We start from the raw sequence: 15,713 nt of genomic DNA, 5'->3' as shown, positions 1-15,713 counted from the left end.
TGAAATGTGAATCATTTAACTTGAGGGAAAGATTCTATACTAATTAAACGAATATTTGTTGGATAGTTGCATATAAATAGAAAGAAAAAGGTATGGAAAATCCACAAGATGCCACGTGGCTCCACAGAAGATAACTGAAATCAACAGATTTCTACAACCACTAGTCTGTTTTCTTCCTCCTCCCCTCTCTCTGCAAAATCTCTCTTTCAAAAATCACAAACACACGCAGAGAGCTGAAAGTCTGTTTTCTTCCTCCTCCCCTCTCTGCAAAATCTCTCTCTTTCAAAAATCACAAACACACGCAGAGAGCTGAATTGAGTAGCTCCGCGTCCATGGCGTCAAGCAGCTACACTTCTTTGTGTTCTTCTTCCCCATCTCTCCCCACCAGACTCTCGCCATCCCCAAAACAAAGCGCCACATCTCTGAAGCTCAATCACACCAAAACCGCCTCATTTCTCATCGCATCACCCAATTCCGATTCGCTAACCCTAAAACCATTCATCAGAGCATCCAATACCGACTCCGAGACTTCCAACGAAGAGGATCAGTACGAGGAGTATGAGGTGGAGGTGGTGCAGCCCTACGGCCTTAAATTCGCCAAGGGCAGAGACGGAGGTACCTACATCGACGTCATTGCACCCGGTGGATCCGCCGACAAGTCCGGAAAGTTCACCGTCGGCGATCGAGTTCTCGCCACCAGGTATTTTGCTTTGAAAAATTCATGCTTATTGATGAAATTGAAAGGAAAAAAGTACTACTCCATATTGCAGTGCGGTTTTTGGGGAGGAAATATGGCCCGCTGCTGAATATGGAAGAACAATGTACACTATCAGGCAAAGAATAGGTCCACTGCTTATGAAAATGCAGAAGAGATATGGTGAGATGAGATATGTGAAATTGGGGTTAAATCAGAAATGCAGTTTTTGTCACAGTAAAAAATCATAAATTATTTTCAGGAAAGACGGATTACACAGGTGAGCTGACAGAAAAGGAAATTCTGAGATTTGAGAGGAATTCTGGTGTTGTAAGCAGCCGAGTTAGGGAAATACAAGTGAGTAGGATTCATTATCCCATTTCTTTCCCGACATTCTTCATTGTGTTGTACTAATGTGCAACTTCTATGGGTGCAGATGCAAAACTACTTGAGAAAGAAAGAGCAGAAGGAGCGGCGAGAGAGAGAGCTACGCGAAGGACTCAAGCTTTACAAGTTAGGAACTTCAATCAGTTCATCTTCTCTGATTAATAACTACTCATGTTTTTCCTGTCCAAAACTGCAGGAGCAGAAAGTATGAAGAGGCTTTGGAGAAGTTTGAGTCCGTATTAGGGTCAAAACCCGAACCATATGAGGCTTCAGTAGCAAGCTACAACGTTGCTTGCTGCTATGCAAAGCTTGATCAGGTAGTGATGAATCTATGGTGTCTTCTTGTTGTATTATGCTTCCTTTTCCAGTCAACTCTAGATTGTATTCAACTCGAGTATGTGAATTCTTGTTGCAGATACAAGCTGGACTATCTGCTCTTAAGGATGCCTTGGACGCAGGATTTGAAGATTTTAAGGTTGATGTGTTGTCAGAATATAACATCCCACCATTATATCAATTTCAATCCTTTTCTGACTATGACAACTTCTAACAGAGAATTCGGGCAGATCCTGACCTTGAGAACGTCAGGAAAGCAGAGGAATTCGATCCTCTTCTGAAGAAATATGATGATTCTTTCATCAACGAGAATGCCATCAACGCCATCAAATCTCTGTTCGGATTCAACAAGAAATGACAGAGATTGTTAGGGAATGCGGCTAAAACCAGCAGACTTTCGTTGGATGCTATGTATAGGACTAGCTCAGTCGAGAGATTCATCAACGTTTTTTCATATATTTTACAGTTGTCTGTTTCTCTGAAGGTATAAGTCTATTTTACCCAGAGTTTATAATGATGCAAATTTCATACAAGCATTGAAACTGAATGTAACAATGATCAAATTGTTTGAGTTTGAATGGTTTCATCTTTGTAAAAGAATTGATGATGGGTGCTTACTTACAATGATGCAAATTGCATACAAGCATCAAACTAATAAAATTGGTCGAGTTTGAATCTTTGTTACAAAGGATTGATGATGGATGATTACTTACACGGTGTTCAGAGCAGGAAGGTAGAATTCTTGGTTGGATTTGAAGCAGAGATTAGCAGACGACTGAGGTTAAAATGTAGCCAAAAAAGCAGATTGAATGATCTCCTGGATCACCTCTGCTTCTGAACCACCCTCTAAGCAAGCAGTCTCATAGAATGGCACAGAGACAACGGCTGCTTTCTTCTTCATTATCAGTATCTCCAGAGTCACTGAGAAGAGAAGGTTGAAATCAAGAAGCAAATTGAAAATAACACATCATATAGTGACTTATAATTTTCCCAGAATGTGTGTGTAACAATTGAATCATCAAACACAAAATTGAAAACTTGATACAGAGCAATTAAAATGAGAACCACCTTGATTCAAATTCCCTGATCTCAGCAAGTTCCTTTCCCAACTGGTCCATCCACTGCACTTTTTTCTTCCTAATCTCCCTGGTGGAGCCGGGGCGAGGTACGGAGCTTTTCGTCACAGTGTCATCTCCATCAGCACGTTCTTCTTCTTTGACACCCTCATCCGATGGCTTAGCATTAACAATGTGTGGAGTGCTTTCCAGCTTCAACGCCTTCGAAGTGTAAAGATGAGCACCTGAAGGCTTGCAGAAGCCCTTCTTGCAGAACAAGAAAACGGTTTCCTTCATCTCATCTTGCTTCTTTCATCTACTAATGCAAAAACACACACTCAAATGCAGCAGCAAACACTTAACAGAAAATCAAACAGATGCATGAATTATGATTCATGTGACAATTCCAAAGAGAAGAAAAGGGAAGACTGAAGAGGAATGGAATGCTTATTAGGCAGCTATGAAAGAGATAATACACCAATATGTAATGTAAGACACTCCATTACTGTTACATGCTGTTTTTTTCAAAATCCAAAATTTAGTAGAAGCATATCCTTACCAACCATCACATGACATTCTTTTTCCACAAAAAAAGCATCTGATCATCTCAAATCAATGAGTTTTCTCCTGCAACTTAAGTTCCTTATTTTCACTCCTTTTGTTAGCTCCGCAAGAGCTCAACTAAGTTTTGGATTTGAAAAGTTGGCCTTAAAATAAGCTCTACCAACTTTAGTTTTCTTAATATTAAACATATGTATGGTATCTATTCTATTTTATAAAGAGATGATGTTTCATGCTGTTTGTCCAACTATTTGTTCAATCAGTTATAAATAAACAAAAAGGTTTGTCCTTTTGTCACTCAACCAAAGCCAATATATGCTTTTGGAGAGAACCAGAAACCCTTTTTCTTCCTCCTTAATGATTAGGAATCAAATGCTTCTAATTTGCCTCAAATTTGTGCTTAATCTGTTACTCACCAAACCAAGCTAGTCCCTTTTTTCCTTTCATATCAGATGTAAAAATCTTCTTTTTCCTTTATGAAAAGTGAATTTTTTTTTACTGTCCCACACTGTTTCCTCCCTAGAGAGAGAGAGTGAGAAGCAATGAACACTAGCATGGATCTAGGCAATCATGCCTTACGTGGGAACCTTTTCTTTTTCTTGTGAGTAAAGTAGACTAATTTTGTTGTTGTGAATATTGTGAAGGTTGGATATGATTTCAAGAATTGCAGTTTTGGTGAAATGATGAGGCATGAGGAAATGGAGCAAGTGGTGGGGATGAGAAGCATGAAATGTGGTTGAGAGAGAGCCACTTGATTGTTGAAGCTAATTTAACATGAATTAAAATGAAAAAAAAAATGATTTAATTTTGGAAGGGGGCAAGGCAAGGATCCTTTCTCCATGTGCCCCTCTGTCTTTCCGTAGGGCTACAACATTCATAACACTTTGATAAACTTGAAATTACCCCTTATATCATTTTGTATATTCAAACATTTATACTATTCCTCTGTCCATTATTAAAAGTCATATTTTATCATTTTTGTTCATCCTTCATTAAGAGTTTTATTTCACATTTACTATAAATGATAACTAGGCCCTACATTTCTCCAATTTATTTCACTCCCATAATAAATATATATACTTCATCCATCCCTAAAATTTATGAATTATTTCTTTATCAGTTTGTCCCTGAAAGGTATGATATACCTTGGCATTTGCCCCTCCTCAAAAAATATATATCAATATTCAAGTATCGTCTATTGACTGTGACATTAATTTTTACAAGTATTCATATCTTAAAAATATTTTGAAATTCTTTAATTATAAAAAGTTGAAGGAGGAACTTTTCTTGCATGTCACAAAATTAAGTGATAATATTGAAGGTCAAATTATATTTAGAAAATTCGTCAAAAATATATAGTAAAGATATTTATAAAAAAAATATGAGTATGTGATAAGTTAATTAAAAATATGTGCCCTTCAGGGTATTGAGGGTATTTTCGTCAATAAAAGCTTGGAAATAGTAAAAAAGTACTTCGAATGATATTAACTCATAGTTGACGGACCTCAAATGATATTTTCAAAGTTCACGGACCTAGAATGATACTTTTACAAAGTTCGTGGACTAAAAAATATGTTCCCTCTATAAAAAACCTACGAATAGATCTTCGTGCCGAAACTCTCAAGTCTAATCGCATAATCACACTGATTGTTTGACTTATAAATTCTCTTTCGAAGAGGCTTGCAGTGAGGATGCCAATTTCAAAAGATAAGCAAGCTATTGGTCATCCGCCCCTCAAAATTTCGACGAGGACATATAAAGTCTTCTTTCGAAGAGGCTTGCATTGACATCAATTCTATGTCCGAGGATGCCAATTTAGAGAGGTTAGTTCTACCTCTCGAAATTAGCATCCTCGCACATAGAATTGATGTCACTGCAAATGACCAATATCTTTGCCCATTGCTCCCAATTTTTCCGATGCAGTTGCGGATCCATGAAAGGCGGCGGGTTTAGCCTCCAAAGGGTTAGGGTTTCTAGTTTCCTTCTAGTATTTCCGTATCACCCAGATGATAGATTCACCCAATATACAACTCAGCGTTCACTTTTAAAAATGTTACCCTTACTACTACTAATTTTAATTAATTTACCGAATTAATCTAAAATAAAGCTTATAGATTTCAATGCCAAAATTTTGACAAAGCAATAATCTTAATGACAAAAAACTTATCAGAGGGGAAACTCGCTTACACTATTTTGAGAAAGAGTAATAAAAAGATGATTTAGCCAGCAAGAGTAGTGTAATTGTTGTTAATTGACTAAGGATATTTAATCCTTATTTCACTAATTAATCCCTATTTTATTTTATTTTTAATAAATAGAAAAATAATTAATGTGAATGAAACGATGTCGTACAAACTGGGCCAATATTGAGCCCCCTTATATTAGGCTCTTGGGCTTTGATATTCCGTATGGTTGGTCATCCAAATGAGTTTATTTAAGTGTTTATTTTTCAATGTTTACAAGTGTTCAATGACTTATAATTAAATTTTTGAGATTAAATTAAATCGAAACTAATTTTGTCGCGTGAGGAAAGTCAAGACTCATAAGTTTAGGCTAATTATATTTGATATTATTCTAGAATAAAATATTGAACTTTATCTATTCATTTAAATAATATTCATAAGACTCAATCTTATTAAGTCCATCAAACTCGACACCCCTCAACTTAATTTAATATCTAATCCAACTATTGTAGTATAACAAAACCAAGGCCGAGGAGCAAGAATAAAGCAGCACAAAAAGACCTTCGTCGGGTACAATATCTTAGTCAGTAATTCAATATATGTTGATACCAGGCATTCCCATCTCGTATCTCCATCACGGTAAGCATCTTCTTCGCGTACTCTTAGGGATCGTCCATCCTCTAATCCCCTCAAAATTGTGTAGTATTTCTCCCGTCGAGATAGGACATTCGGGGCATCATCCTTTAATCCAAGTGCCAAGGAGCAAAAACAACCTTTTTTCTCGAGTTTCCAATTGGGGTTGAAGCCTAGGATAGCAATCTTGTGTTCCAATGTCCCACACTGACCGCGATAAGACATAGAACATTGAGCACATCTTCTTATCAAATCTTTTAAAAGGAGCACCAAGCCAGGAGAGAAGACAGAAGACACATTAACAGTTGGTTGGGGATGCAAACTGATAAGTTCCACCAATGACAACATGCTACTAGAAAATTTGCAACAAAAGAAGAAATGTTCAATAGACACTGACTCTTTTCTAGATAACACGCACGGGTCATCAGCGATACCGACCATTCCAAATTTGAACAACCTCTCTTTGGTGTACGTCTCCCTTGATATTTTTAAATATATTAATTATAAAATTTAAAATTATAAATTTAATTATCAAAATAATTTGTAACATGAAGTAGTCAGATACTTCTTCTATTCTTTTCCCTGGCGCAGCTGGGCCATCTCTCGAGCACAGGTTTAGGTTCGGCCTAATTTTGATTGTGATTTGATTCATTTTTTAATATTCAAATTAAAAATTTTAATTAGTCCTAAATTTTTAATTTTTAAATAATCCAAATTTATTAATTTTTAATATTAAAAAATAATTGAATAACAATCAAAATTAAATTTAGCTACAAGCAATTTCAAAATTATATTATGATTTCAAAATTATATTTATTTTAATTTTTTACTTTTTAAAAGTTTTAGAGAAAGAAAGAAAATGAGGATCTGACGTAAAGTGATTGAAAAAATGAAATGAAAAATATCATTTCAGGTACTCAAACTATAAGAAAATGTTATATCCAATACTCAACATAAATAGATAAAGTTATCATATCCAGTACCTAAATATGAAAGTCCAAAAATATTCTACATGTCTTGGGAGCATTTTTTATGCATATTTGTGATAAATAGTAAAAAAGAAAAAAAAATACCACAGATATGATTACACCTTAATTTAGAGACTAGTCATGATATTTTTAAAGTTCAGGTTCTATTTGCGTGCCAAACGCCTTATAGAAACAATTTGCGTTTTCAATCTAAATTAATAAATTAGAATGGTTCAAATTGCAGTCAAAATAAGAATTAAAGTATTTAAAATGCAAAGTATAGTCCAACGCATACTTTTTAACAATATAATAGTAAAGAAAATTGTGTATTAGGAGGTTCGAATTTTTGTGGTTACATGCATCTTCTTCTTTAAATACCAATATTCATTAGTAATAATTATAATAATGAATGAGCAAGTAAACCGGAAGTTAAGAAACAATGCAGTGGAATTGTTGGCGAGTAATGTTTGGAGGCCCCATTATTAATTCAATAATTGTCCAATGATTGGCCATTTCATTTTCATTTTCCAAAGTCGAAACAAACAAGTCATAAACAATGATCTTCATCAACACACAACAAATCAAACCTGAATAATCTAGACACATGTAGAGAGAGATGCCGTTCAACATCGTGTTGTTAATTTCAACGGCGAAGAGATCGGCGGAGGTGTGGCAGCAGGTGGCGTGTTTGCCGGAGCGGATTAGCAGCGATGAGATGGTCGATTTGGTGGTGTGTTTCCCTCTTCAGCAGGTCGGGCGCTTGGCTCTCTACGTCTGGACTTACCTCTGCGTCTCTCCCTACCCCCACCGCCACCACTACGAGGCTTCCTACACCAGCGATGATGATTCCGATTACGCTGACGGCGGCGGACCCTCAACAACCAAAACACTGACGGTTACAACTCTTCTTCCAATTCTGATTAGAGTTAGACTATACTAGATTAGACAGCTTGTAAATTGCTTGTGTTTTCCCCTTTTTTACTCCCCCTTCTGTTTTTGGGAAGAAGACTGACTGTATCATGAATCTAACTAGTGAACTCAAAAACTAATAGTCCAGATTTAGAGTCGATTTTTGAAGCTTTCAGCTGATTATTTTGTGAGTAAATTTCATGAAATCAATATTTTATTGTATTGAGACATAAATCAATGCCGACATTCAAAGTCACTCATTGTTTAGCATTGCCTTTCATCTGTTCGACGAAAGGATGCTCCTGTAAATGATTACACCTTGAATACTGCAATCAGAAAAGGATGTGATAAATTTGTGTAATGTTGGGCGTGCATCCATGGAATTAGAAGACAATGAGAAAAATTTTCAAGTTGCAAACAAGGGCAGACAGAGGAGGCTAAGCATTTGTTCACAAGAATAGAATCCAGAGATGAATGAATTCAAGGGGATTCACACACCTGGCTGTTTTGATGATGTAGTGCTCTTGTAAAGAGTAGACATGTTTGGTTTCAGGAAATTGATTTTTGATTTGAGGAATTCAAGATGAGAGTTTATGTGTTGATAGATCAATTAATTATGTCATGCTCTTGCTATCTGGTATGGTATAGTCTCTCTCTCTCTCTTCGCCTCTCTTGTTTGGTCGTTCCATCCTTGTAATGACAGGTTCGTGCAGGCTTAACATGAGCGGATGGGCTAATATGGCTGCAGCAGGCCAGGTACATGTGTGTTTATTTTGATTTCCCAAACTTTCCAGCCATGTATTTCTTGAACCACACATGCTAAGGCAGCAAACAAACTTCCACTTTATTATATAATCTGTTAATTCTACTAAATAATATAGAGCCAGCCACCATCATTGATTGGAAACAATTTGGAAAAGTGGTTAAATTTTAATGATTTGATTCGCTTGCATTTTCAAAACAAAAAAGGCCGCAATCATGGAGAAAAGTGGTATGAAATTTGATACTAATATTTATAATATTCTTTTCTTTTTTGCATGGCATCAATCGTGGAGAAGAAAATCACGGAGAATATAAATAAAAAGTGGAACCTAACTTTCCAATTTTCACTAAAATATACAGTCTTTGTTATCATTGCTCATTATATTCTTCATTCTAAATAAACACAAAGTAATTAATAGCTTGAGAGTATGAATTATTACTATATCTATATGGATAAATAAAGGATTATCATTGAATAACCCGCAGTTGCACTGCACAGTTGCTATCACAAAATATGCTGTGATTTTGATTGTTACATAATTTTTGTGTATCACGTTCCTGCAATCTGTCAATTTGTAATAAAGTGAACTATTATTCGAAAGATACAAAAATTGGGACCAATTAAAAAAATGGACCAAATATAATCAAGTGCCTACTGTGACTCGTTATTTTTTATATAAAAATAAAATTAATAAAACGATAATAGTCAATGTCGATATTGTGTGCTTAAAAATCCAAACATCTCATTAATTGCGTTCGAAAATCCAACATTTCTATCAGTATTGGAGATTTAGAATATCGAAGTTTTGAAGTATCCCTATTTATATTTATAATTATTATTAAATCACGATTTAGAGTGAAACATGAAACAAGAAAGATGGGAGTTTTCAAGAATTGTGATTTGTCTGTATCAGATACTAGGATTAGGAATCCAATAAACTTGTATTTTGATTATTTTAAGAAAGCCATGCAGAATATTTTATTGGAATTATTTTGCAAATTATACAAACAAAATTATGAGTATGTGATAAATTCTAGGCAAAATGTCTTGATACTTCCCTGACATCGCATCTCTACTGAACTAAAAGAACTTAGATTATAGTGAAATTTTATTGATTTTTTATTAAGTATAAGACGATAACAATAGAATAATATGGAGTAATCCTATTTTTTCATTTCAAAGTACGACTACATACTACTAAAAGAAATTTCTATGACCATAAAATGTGTAACAAATAGTATAAATAAATTAAATACTAGCAATAATAACAAGAGTGAACTACGCCAAAAGTCCCTAACGTTTCCAGAAGTTGCGTTGCAGGCCCCTAACAAAAAAAATATCGTCAGACAACCCTAACCATAAACGTAATCACATATCGTGTTTTTCGTGACCATATTGCCCTTTAGCCCTAAAAGGGCATTTCGGCCAGTTCCGTGAATTATCTGACATTGGCCCTGCCCTGCATGCTGTCGCGGTTACTGTGCATGATGTCATTGATGGGTTGATTGACCGGCGATTAGACCTAGTGAGCAGCCATTACGTATTCGGTGAGTTAAAAATTTGGGGACTCGGCGGGTTTTTGAAACATTTTCAAATAATTCACAATTTCACACCCCTCTCAGTAACCTCCTATCGCCATTGACGGTTCTTGCATGAATGGCGCCAAAACGTAAGCGGGTTGGGTCCTCTGGTGCCTCCTGATCTGGATTTTTTATATCCCGAAGAAGAATACAGTAAGTTACGATTGAAAATTGCAATTTACAAGTTCACTGAGAGATGGTCTCAATTTGTGATAAATGCACTAGTTGATAGTCTCCATTTGTGATTTAGGGCTCTGAAATTTGTACATTTTGGTAATTTAGATCCATGGCTTGGTTCGATTTTATTCAATTTCTCAGGTTGTCAGAAGTTAGGTTATTTAATTTTTGTCTTATTTTGAATAATCGCAATAGGGGACGCGCCCGGGAAGTTTTCCGTTGCTTTCCATCATGGTGGGTCGTTCTTCGAAACCAAAGAAGAGAATAAGTATGTTGGGGGTTACCTGACTTTCTTCGATGACTGCGACGTTAACCACTTCGAGCTGATAGACTTGTCTAGTATGTTACGTAAGCTGAGGTACGACAGGAAGACAATATGCGAGTTTTACTACTGTCATCCTAAGTATAGTCTTGGATGTGATGGCAAAGTAATAGGAGGCCCGCTGATGCCCATTGTTGAGGATGCACAACTAATTGAATTCCTCAAGGTTGCTGCTACTAGCACAAAACTAGTTCACATATACGTGATGGAGATTACCCGGGCGGCCGCTATACTAAAAAATATGAAAGATGAAGCGCAAGAGGTTCTCAAATTCTGGCCGGCCAAATCCGCAGGAATGATTATTGAAGAGATTGAAGAACCTCAACCCACTGTCCCAAAGCGTCCACCGAGAAGGAAGAGAATGCAGGAGCATGTGGTGGTGCAAAAGAAGCAGCCTTTGATGATTGGGTGGTATGACAAAGATGTAGAGTTTGAGGAATTTCTTGTAAAAAGTTTAGAAACTGACCGTGCTAAGAGAAAACGGGAGGACGAGGTAGCACGTCAAAATTTGGAGAAAGCCTTTGAAGAGGTATCATCAGAGGCTGTGGAAAAAGTATCAGATGCTATACCAACATCGGCTGAGGTGGAAGTTATGCCACAAGTTGAATCAGTCCCAAAAATTGTTGAAGCTATACCACAAGTCGAAGTTATGCCACAAGTTGAATCAGTCCCAGAAGTTGTTGAAGCTATACCACAAGCAATACCAGATGTTGTTGAAGCAGTGGCAGATGTCGAAGTCGGAGGAGAAGACTTCCATGCACACGTGCATGAGGTAATTGGTTGTGATTTCCAATAAATAAGTGCGACATATTACCCACGTTTGTGAGTTGTGATTTACATGCATGATTTAGTACCCCATTTGTGATTTAGTTCTGTTTTGTTTGTGTTCGAGGGTGTTTACTTTTGTTAGTGGACGGCCAAAGAAATTGAGGCGTGAAGAGCCCCGGGTGCGTCATCATGCGGATGGTTCTGAGTCACTACGACGCACCTTTGTACTCAGATGTCGTCGGTGCGGACAAGATGGGCTTAACAGGAGGACATGCACCAATGATCCCCATGTAGATGCGCGAACCGAAGTTGGCCAGAGTTCACAGCCCGCTGAGCCCAGTCAGCTTAGTGAGCCACCCACGACGGATGGCGGTGTCAGGGCTGAGTCGTCTACCATGTCTCAAAATCCAGAGGTAGTATCCGGTATCAATTTTTGACTTGTCTTTCCCCACCCTTGGTCTGTATTTTAATGGTTTGTTTGTTACAGACCAATCTGCCTCGTCGGGGACGACCTCGCACACGTCGGTCTACATGGCCAAACGAAGAGGTAGTTGGTGGTGTAAAATTTTCACTTTTCATTTCATAACCAATGGTACTCAATTGACCGGTTTCTTGTTTGTTGTAGACCAATCCCACTAGTACAAAGACTAGCACACATCGCACTAGGGCTCAGCCGCAACGTTGTGGCCGTCGCGGGGATCAGGATTGAATAATCGTGGGGATCAAGATTGAGAACCTGAAAACTCTGAAAATTGTGTTGGTTTCTTGTTAGTGCTAATGTATGCAGTTTACGGCCTTTTGACAAACAGTATTCCTCTTGACAAACATTATGCTTAATGGGATGCCTCTTGTATGTATTCGTGGTTAACTGTATTTGACTATGGTATTTTGTACTACACTTTTGTGTAGCCGTTATAGGAGAAGTCCCTTCTTGTGCCTTGATAACTACCTATACATATGTTATTAATGAGAACTGTATGTTTTAACTTTGTACATAGGATGTTATTTCACGAAACGTTGTGTACATCCGGTGTTATTCAACATAACATTTTGTACACATGGTGGTATTTCACCAAAACATGGGTACTTCGGGTGTTATTCAACAAAACGTTTTGTACGCATGGTGGTATTTCACCAAAACATGGTAACTTCTGGTGTTATTCAACAAAACGTTTATGTAATACTTCAATCCAATGATGTACAATCGTGTACACTTCAGAGGTATGTTAAGCTTCAGTCGTGTACACTAGTTAAAGTGTCTCTTGTTAAGAACAGTGAAACTTAAAGACGTTTAGTACTTAAGCTCCTGTTATGGATTGGAGAAGAGAAGAAAAATGTTAACATTACATTAGGAAAACAATTACAACACACAACAACAATATTACAATCTTCATTTTTCGAGACATTTTGGTGGTTTTGACAACTTCTACATTAAGACGTACACACTCCTCACTCTTCCTGCTCAGCTTTAACTTCAGCTCTTCACATTCGTCACTTTTTTTCCGCAATTTATCTTCAAGAACACACACCTCAGTATTCTTGCATCGGAGTTGTTCTTCAAACTTGTCTCGTTCCAGTTTGATCCTTTGAAAGTAAGTGTCTTGGCTTGACGATAGACCCGCATCAAACCAACGAAAGAATCTGCAATCATCTTCCTTCCATATTGAACAACGATAATAACGTCGCCCAAGATTAGCTGTCGTCCTAGATATCACGAGCTCAGTCTCAAGATCATGCTTACAGTACACAATCCGTGGACGAGGCCAATCCCAGTTGAAACTTGAGCCTAAAGATTGAGAACTAGAGGACGACATTGTAACAAGGACTTGAATTGAAAAGTAAAATCAAGAAAGTTTTCACACCTTATACGCTATTATTAGTCGGACCCTCCCCAAGAATTGGAATGACATAGCCCAAAAATTGGAACGACACCCATAAACCCTACACCCAACACAACAAAAATCAACCGCAGGAACTCACAACAAGCCTCATTCAGTTATCCGGTAACAGTGGAAATTACCTAAATTGTGATGTGAAACTCAGCGATACGGATGAAAAACCCTAAATTGAACACAACCAAAATCAGCCTCGGGACCTCACAAACAACATCCTACATGTTACCGGTCACAGTGGAAGAAATTACCTAAATTGCAATGTGAAACTCGGCTATTGGGAACAAAACACAATAAATTATACAAAACCAAAGTCATCCGTGGGAACTCACAAAAAAACATCCCACATTTTACTGGTCACAGACGAAGAACTTACCTAAATGCCGGTGTCAAACAGCGAAATCGACGAATTAACCCTCAATAGCGAGTGCAGGAATGAGTGCAGGGAATGACTGCAGGAATGAAGATGGGAATTCAAAATGGGAGAATTTGTGCCTTACAATTTGTATATATCGTCGGGAAATTGTAGTGAGAGAATGGAAATGAGTTATGGAATGTGCGAGTACAGAGAGCAGGTCTTTGCAACGCCAGAGTAGGTCTGCAGTGGATGTCCCCACGTTAAAGCTAAGTTTACTAAAATGCCCCTGAAGGGATTTGGGCATTTTGGTCCGAAAAATGACTACAAATACACGATATGTGATTACGTTTAAGGTTAGGGTTGTCTGGCGATTTTTTTTGTTAGGGGCTTGCAACGCAACTTCTGAAAACGTTAGGGACTTTTGGCGTAGTTCACTCTAATAACAAAATTGAATTAGATTTGGCATAGGTCCATAGGATTCTGATTGAACAGTGTGGTAGGGTCCAGTGAGTACAGTACGGGCTCACGGGTGGGAGGGCTAGGCCCAAAAGCTGACGTCGAGCTCGGTTTTACCTCTTTTTCAAACTCTCAATTATGCCAAAATTAATTAATAGTATTGTCCCAAAAATATCATAGTGTAATTTTTAGTAATTGAATATACAATAATTCACATATTCCTTATTATATCAAATTTATAGCAAATCTAGACTAGCTACGTGTGACAAGGGAACTGTCCAAGTTCCGAATTAATTTTCCATAGTAATTTAATCATAATATATATATATATATATATATATATATATATATATATATATATATATATATATATATATATATATATATATATATATAGGGTTGTGATCAATGTCGAACTAATTTTAAAGACCGAACTAGAGACCAAATCTGGGCCATTAGATCTAGTTTTTTTGATGAGATGTGATGTTGTGTAAATTTTTCGGTCTTCATTACAAGCCCATTTTACTTCATTGTATAGATTTATTACTTCATTCCGTACGTAATACCTTGAAACTACAACATGTTTTTACTTTCTTCCAGTAGGTTTTGAAATGATTCAACATATGTTTCATTTGAATTCATTGACCTGAGTTTTTACTTTATTTACATTAAAAAATGCAATTTATTCAAGTGCGTTTATTACTTCATTCAGAAACGTTATTACTTCATTGGATAAAGTTTTTACTTTATTCCAGTAGGACTTCACATACTTCATTCCAATAATTTATTGCATCATTCCATGTGTTTATTACATCATATCAGCGTTGTGCCGGTGGTGATAGATATTGTAGAGAGAAAGAACGGCACGCGACGGTGAAACCGCATTTACGTACTGGAATGAAGTAATAATCCTACTGGAATGAAGTAAAAACCTACTGGAATGAAGTAAAAACCTACTGGAACGAATTTAAATCTTTGTAACATGTTTGTATGACTTATTTACCTTCGGATGAATTAAAATAGGCTCGTGATGAAGGTGAAAATAAATTATAAATTTGTGCCTTTCATCCATAAAAAACTAGATAAAAAAACCCTAATTTGGTATGGTTCGGTGGTTCGGTCTTTAAGAGTGGATTTGTGAATAATGGGACTATATATATATATATATATATATATATAGGGGAGCGTTATTCTCCTATTCATCCCTTAGATCATTTATTCTTCTTAATATGAGCTGTTAGATCGCATTCATCAACGGTCCAGATGATATGCATTATTACACTATAATGTTGCATTATTAGTCGGTGTGCATTATTCAACTGAAAATCTGCATTATTACACTATAATGGTGCATTATTAGTCGGTGTGCATTATTCAACGGAAAATCTGTATTATTAAATGACACGTGGCACCAATCTAACCGTCGGATGACAAAATCGTGGGGCTGAGATCAAGAAGGAAAAAGGAGGAAATATAGGAAAAGGAAATGAATACATCCCTATATATATATATATATATATGGATATATATATACAGGGAAGCGTTATTCCCCTATTCATCCATTAGATCCTTTATTCTTCTTAATATGGGCCGTTAGATCTCATTCATCAACGGTCCAGATGATCTGCATTATTACACTATAATGGTGCATTATTAGTCGGTGTGCATTAT

General features: G+C 36.7%; 1 protein-coding gene and 2 long non-coding RNA genes across 4 annotated transcripts; 1 reads left to right on the top strand and 2 right to left on the bottom strand.

The window, feature by feature from the left end:
• Positions 1–128: 128 nt before the first annotated feature.
• LOC121786245 (protein MET1, chloroplastic-like) lies at positions 129–2,017 on the top strand. Of its 2 annotated transcripts, none has more exons than XM_042184839.1 (7): positions 129–700; positions 753–877; positions 957–1,051; positions 1,131–1,207; positions 1,278–1,398; positions 1,497–1,556; positions 1,635–2,017. In XM_042184839.1, the coding sequence occupies exons 1-7, from the start codon at positions 333–335 to the stop codon at positions 1,773–1,775; spliced, it is 987 nt and encodes a 328-aa protein (XP_042040773.1). In that variant the 5' UTR covers positions 129–332; the 3' UTR covers positions 1,776–2,017. The 2 variants fall into 2 exon arrangements, with proteins under 2 accessions (XP_042040773.1, XP_042040774.1); XM_042184840.1 differs by having other exon boundaries at positions 145–700; positions 771–877.
• LOC121786246 lies at positions 1,633–2,471 on the bottom strand. Its single transcript, XR_006047130.1, has 2 exons — positions 2,131–2,471; positions 1,633–1,751 (listed from the first exon to the last, which is right to left on the bottom strand). It is a non-coding gene; the product is annotated as an uncharacterized LOC121786246 (long non-coding RNA).
• Positions 2,472–12,664: 10,193 nt separating this feature from the next.
• On the bottom strand, positions 12,665–13,804 carry LOC121786391. Its single transcript, XR_006047149.1, has 3 exons — positions 13,605–13,804; positions 13,357–13,446; positions 12,665–13,277 (listed from the first exon to the last, which is right to left on the bottom strand). It is a non-coding gene; the product is annotated as an uncharacterized LOC121786391 (long non-coding RNA).
• Positions 13,805–15,713: the final 1,909 nt, after the last annotated feature.

This window comes from Salvia splendens, chromosome 22 (assembly GCF_004379255.2).
Source record: "Salvia splendens isolate huo1 chromosome 22, SspV2, whole genome shotgun sequence".
NCBI lineage: Eukaryota > Viridiplantae > Streptophyta > Magnoliopsida > Lamiales > Lamiaceae > Salvia > Salvia splendens.
The sequence above is the reverse complement of the archived record's forward strand: the minus strand, read 5'-3'. Positions and strand labels throughout refer to the sequence as shown.

Coding starts and splice junctions, on each gene's coding strand:
- LOC121786245 (XM_042184839.1), top strand. CDS start 333: ATGGCGTCAAGCAGCTACACTTCTTTGTGTTCTTCTTCCCCATCTCTC. Junction 1,208..1,277: donor GAAGGACTCAAGCTTTACAA/GTTAGGAACTTC, acceptor CCAAAACTGCAG/GAGCAGAAAGTATGAAGAGG. Junction 1,557..1,634: donor CAGGATTTGAAGATTTTAAG/GTTGATGTGTTG, acceptor AACTTCTAACAG/AGAATTCGGGCAGATCCTGA.